Source organism: Montipora foliosa, chromosome 9 (genome assembly GCF_036669935.1).
Source record: "Montipora foliosa isolate CH-2021 chromosome 9, ASM3666993v2, whole genome shotgun sequence".
Lineage (NCBI taxonomy): Eukaryota > Metazoa > Cnidaria > Anthozoa > Scleractinia > Acroporidae > Montipora > Montipora foliosa.
In genome coordinates, this window is record NC_090877.1 from 4,479,626 (window position 1) to 4,484,625 (window position 5,000).

Consider the following 5,000-nt stretch of genomic DNA (forward strand, 5'->3'; position numbering starts at 1 on the left):
TACAAAAATTTGGTTTATCAACGGAGTTGATAATGTAAATTGACCACCGTACAGAGTCATGCTCGAGTCACGGTGACCAAGTTTGGAGAGGAGTCCAATAATTTAGTTCTTTTAAAACAATAAACTTGTGCAGTACTGCTAATCTTACTTTCGATTATTAAAAAAAAAATAAATTTCCTTTACAGGGCTCGAAATAATTTCCGGAGAGTCTCAGGACACGATGACGGGCCAAATTCATTTTAGCTCGGTCACGTACCGTTTCTGGCCTGTCAAATTATATAAAATAAATAACCCTTAAAACAGGGGCCCATGAACCAAAACTGGCGTTATATATTTCCAAAAAGGTTGTTGCTTAGAGATTATAGCACTTTAACGCAATCATTGTCAACAACGGTTCTTCAGTGTTGCATTTCACCCAGGATTTCAGATCAAAGTTCCGCAAATGACAATACACAGCGACTTGCTACAACTGAAACAACTGAACAGCATGGAAATTTTAATTTCTTTCATTTTCAAAACGATCAAATGTGACCGGTCAACATGACCGGCAAGACGAAAGGTTGACCGGTCAACTCCCAAATCAGTTCGGACATTGTCCGTTGACCGGCCGTTATTTCGAGCCCTGGTTTACATCCAGCTTGTAAACAGGCCATTTCGCAAAATCAGTAATTTCCTTTCAACACTGTTTCAAGATAAATTGTAGTTTATTAATATTGAAACAGGACAAATAATACCATTGTTACGTTTATTAAATGGTAATGTAGTTGCTTTCCAGTTGTATACTTCTCTATTTAACTAAGAGTCTAAGAGACAAATATTATGATATGCAAAATTTGGGGCACAAACGAAGCCTATTATGGTATTTTCCGAAGTGGGCTATGGGAAGTGTTCTAAAACAAAATTAAACCAGTTTAAAAAATCTAATCTGGTTTGAAAAACAATGAACTTTTCAAACCAAAAACAAAATTAAACCACGACATGTACACCAACATGGCTGCCGTTCCATTGTTTAGGTACACCAACATCGCCGTCGTGAGGTCGCGTGAAAACACGGTTTGTTCAAAGCCGGTTGATACTATATGATTATAGTAATCACGGCCAGTCTCGAGAATGAGTTGCGTTAACAAAGAAACTCATGATCATTGGTACTTGGTCCCAAGCCTTTCGACCGAGAGTCGTTTTAACGCTTGATAACTTTACGAAGTGTTTTCCTTATGCGGATCAAAAGCGTAACCACGGAAATTAAGTATAGTAAAAGTGGTCACTCATACTCACGAGCTGAATTGAGCTGAAACTGAGAAAAATATACCTTCAAACAATAAATACCTTAAATCGCTTTCGTTTGATCATAGGCTGCATTTGCTGACGCTCACGAAAACCTTGAAACGTTCTATGATATGCCCAGAATGCTATGTTTGCGTGTAAGCTCATTTTTGAATGAACGGTGTTTTGACTATTATGACGTCAGAATAATGCGAGAGATAACATCTGCGGTTATGTTCTTTATTATTATCACTGTAACTAGGGTAAACACTTTGTTGAGTCGATTTTCCCGTGAATGCTTTAAATCTTTTGCTATCAAAGCAATTTCTCCATGTTGATCACGCAAATAATTTTTAAGCTTACTTTTCTTGGTAAGTATAGTAACGTCTTAACGAGAGCTTTGTTTTTGGCCGGAAACCCCCCATTTTCGGGGAAGATCTCTGGCCTCCCGTTTTCGCTAAATATTCTCCCGGTTTTTGAAACTCTTCCTAGCCAAAGAAAGATATTTTTTCTTTGTTTAACCAGTCTTTTTAGCACGATTCTTTGCCGTTTTTCTGTGGTTTCTTGGCCATTTTTTACCCTTTTGGCATTGTAGGATGAGCCTGCGGTAATTTTGGGCGCGGTAACGCACTGGATTGCGTCAACTTTGTGCAAGGTTTGTGTTCATTCGTGGGATCAAAGGGCCTTAGCTTTCACTGCCACTGCCTGTTAAAAACTCCACTATTTTCCTTTGACTGTGATCGCAAATTGCAGGAAATGGCACCTTGAAGGCATATATCTTAGTTAAAAATTTTCTCGGTAGAGCATGCCCCCGGACCCTTTTAGACAGTTGCGCCTGTGGCGCTTGTGGGCGCGGCTACGCCGCTCCAAAAACCTTCCTTTTTCTTAGTTGACAAGGTTGGAATCTCTTGCTACTCCAAAATGGCCACCGTTCCATTGTTTAGGTACACCAACATGGCCGCCGTGAGGTCACCGGAAAACAAGGTTTATTCAAAGGCCGTTGATACTATATGATTATCCGGTAATGCCAGTCTCGAGAAATGAGTTGCGCTAACAAAGAAACTTATGATAATTGGTACTTGGTCCCAAGCCTTTCGATCGAGAATAGTTTTAACGCTTGATAACTTTGCAAAGTGTTTTTCTTATGTGGATCAAAAGCGTAAACACGGAAATTAAGTGTTAAGTGGTCGCTCACGAGCTTAATCGAGTTGAAACTGAGAAAACTATACCTTTAAACAATGAATACCTTAAACCGTTTTCGTTTGATCATAGGCTGCATCTGCTGACGCTCACGAAAACCTTGAAACGTTCTATGATATGCCCAGAATGCTATGTTTGCGTGTAGGCTCATTTTTGATTGAACGGTGTTTTGACTATGATGACGTCAGAATAATGCGAACATCTGCGGTTATGTTCTTTGTTCTATTTCGGAAACTATGGACTATGGAATAACATCACTGTAACTAGGGTAAACCGTTTGTTGAATCGATTTTCCCTTGATTGCTTTAAATCTTTTGCTATCAAAGCAACTTTTTCCATGTAGATCACGCAAATAATTTTGAAGCTTTCGTTTCTTGATTTTTCCTTTTACGTAGCCTGCGTCGCAGACGTAATCTAACACCTGTTAGTAACATCCTGACGAGAGGTTTGGTTTCGTCTGTGGCGCAGGCTACGGTTGGGAGACTTCCGTGAACGTTTATACGGTTTCTTTAAATAGTATCTAACGTCACGGTTACTCGCAATCTGGCTCGGGAAAACTTGACCATAACGGGAACTTTTAAGATAAATGTAAGGCACGCCTTGGGAAATAGCGTTTGTATTGTGCTGCTGTCACAGGTAGGAAAACGTGGCTCTGTTAATGATCACACTGATCGCACGATGAAGAAACCAGAAATGAACATTGCTAAAGCAGGAGAACCATGGCAGCCTCTCGGCAAAACTATCGGGGAAAGATGCGCCTTTGCACTGAATAACGACCTTCTCAGTGATGTGAAGTTCGTCGCCGGCGTGGAGCCAAACGGAGAAAGTCCCAGAATTATTTCAGCTCACAAGTTTGTGCTTTCGATTAGTAGTCCGGTATTTCTTGCTATGTTTTACGGCAAGATGGCAGAGACTTCAGATCTCATTCATTTGCCCGACAGCGATTATGAAAGTTTGTTGGAGTTCTTCCGCTTTTTGTACAGCGATGAGGTCAAATTGAGCGGAGACAATGTCATGCAACTACTTTATTTAGCAAACAAATACATGGTTCCTTCTCTGACGGAAAAGTGCGCCGAGTATCTACAAAACAACCTGGACCAAACAAACGTGCTCTCCATTCTGCCTCAAGCTCAGACATTCGAGGAGGAAGAACTTGTAGAACTTTGCTGGGAACAAGTTGAGAAGAACACGGACTATATTGTGAACTCAGAAGAATTCATTGAGCTCGACAGGTGTTTAGTAGAGACAATTGTCAACAGAGACGCTCTGTGTGTCAAGGAGATAGAATTATTTAAAGCTGTCGATCAATGGGCTACACGCGAGGGCGAACGACGAGGTTTGCAGCTTAACACCGGCGGAAATGTTAAAAGACGAATTCTCGGAGATGAAATTGTGAAGTCTATACGCTTTCCCCTGATGTCACAAAAGGATTTTTTGTCATATGTTCCGGATAGCAACATTCTGACATCAGACGAAATAATTGACTTGATGAAACACTTCAATGGAGTGGCTGTACAAACTCCTCTGCCTTTTCCACAGAATCCAAGGAAAGGGACAATCAGGGACTCACCAAAACATCGCAGACTGGGAACTTACATACCTCCTTCGGTCGATTGGTTTAAGCATTATACTGCGTAACACCCCCAAATCCATGTGCTGTAAACGTGAACGTCACGCGACCAGTAGTTCGTTTATATTACGTCACGCGATTGACATTTAGTTGTTATTACTCCTTTTGTTATCATATTTTACCAAATACTCATGTGCAAACTACGTATACGGCTGCATCGCAAACGATGACTACATTTCGACATTAAACTATTCCTAGTAACGAGATTAGAAAACTTGAGTACTGTAAAACGTAAAACTTATCTTGTTGTAAACTTTCAGAAAAGAACACTAAAATTGATACGCTTCGTCGCATTAAACTTATCATTTAAGCGGGCAATATAGTTCAAGTTCAAATTCATTTTATTTCACACTATTTACATTGTAAGTTCACTGGATATAAATTAAAACAGTTACAGGTTCTCTTCATTAGTTAATTAAATAACATAAGGATTCATTAGGCCTTCGGAATAACAAATTTTCTTTTTAACCTGGGCTCTTGCCTTGGTTTCCCATTCATGTATACTTGCTTAAATTTGGTTGCACAATGGTGAAGCCACGATAATAAGTGAGGTGACAGAGGCGCGATGCTATTCCAAGGCTCCCTACTCCAGCTTGACGTCAAATAAAGTTACTTTCTTGCCTGAAGTGAAAATAACTCGGGTCTGTTCTGTCCTATTTAAATGCCATTTTATTTTATATTAAGGGTGAGTTCGATTGACCGTATTCCGGAATAGGAATACACGGAATATTGGTGGTTTTCATGTGACGTCATCAAAACTAAAAAAATAAGGAATTATCAATCCTTTTCAGATTTTAGTTTAGTTAGTTATTAGAACAGCTGAAGACTTGTCTTTTCACAAATTTTCAGTTTGGTGAGGTTTATCGTCTTGTGATAAGGCAAGGTTGAATTTCTAAGCTTCTGCGTG

General features: G+C 39.7%; 1 protein-coding gene and 1 long non-coding RNA gene across 2 annotated transcripts in view; one reads left to right on the top strand and one right to left on the bottom strand.

The window, feature by feature from the left end:
* LOC137969768 (uncharacterized) overlaps positions 1–2,562 on the bottom strand; it is a 12,190-nt gene extending 9,628 nt beyond the window's left edge. Inside the window, exon 1 of the long non-coding RNA XR_011116723.1 lies at positions 2,510–2,562. This is a non-coding gene — a long non-coding RNA (uncharacterized lncRNA). The remainder of the gene's footprint in view (positions 1–2,509) is intronic.
* A 356-nt stretch (positions 2,563–2,918) lies between these two features.
* Positions 2,919–4,496, top strand: LOC137969767 (BTB/POZ domain-containing protein 6-like). Its single transcript, XM_068816123.1, has one exon. It carries the CDS (start codon positions 3,142–3,144, stop codon positions 4,099–4,101), a length of 960 nt encoding a protein of 319 aa, XP_068672224.1. The 5' UTR covers positions 2,919–3,141; the 3' UTR covers positions 4,102–4,496.
* The last annotated feature ends 504 nt before the right edge of the window (positions 4,497–5,000 follow it).

Coding starts and splice junctions, on each gene's coding strand:
- LOC137969767 (XM_068816123.1), top strand. CDS start 3,142: ATGAAGAAACCAGAAATGAACATTGCTAAAGCAGGAGAACCATGGCAG.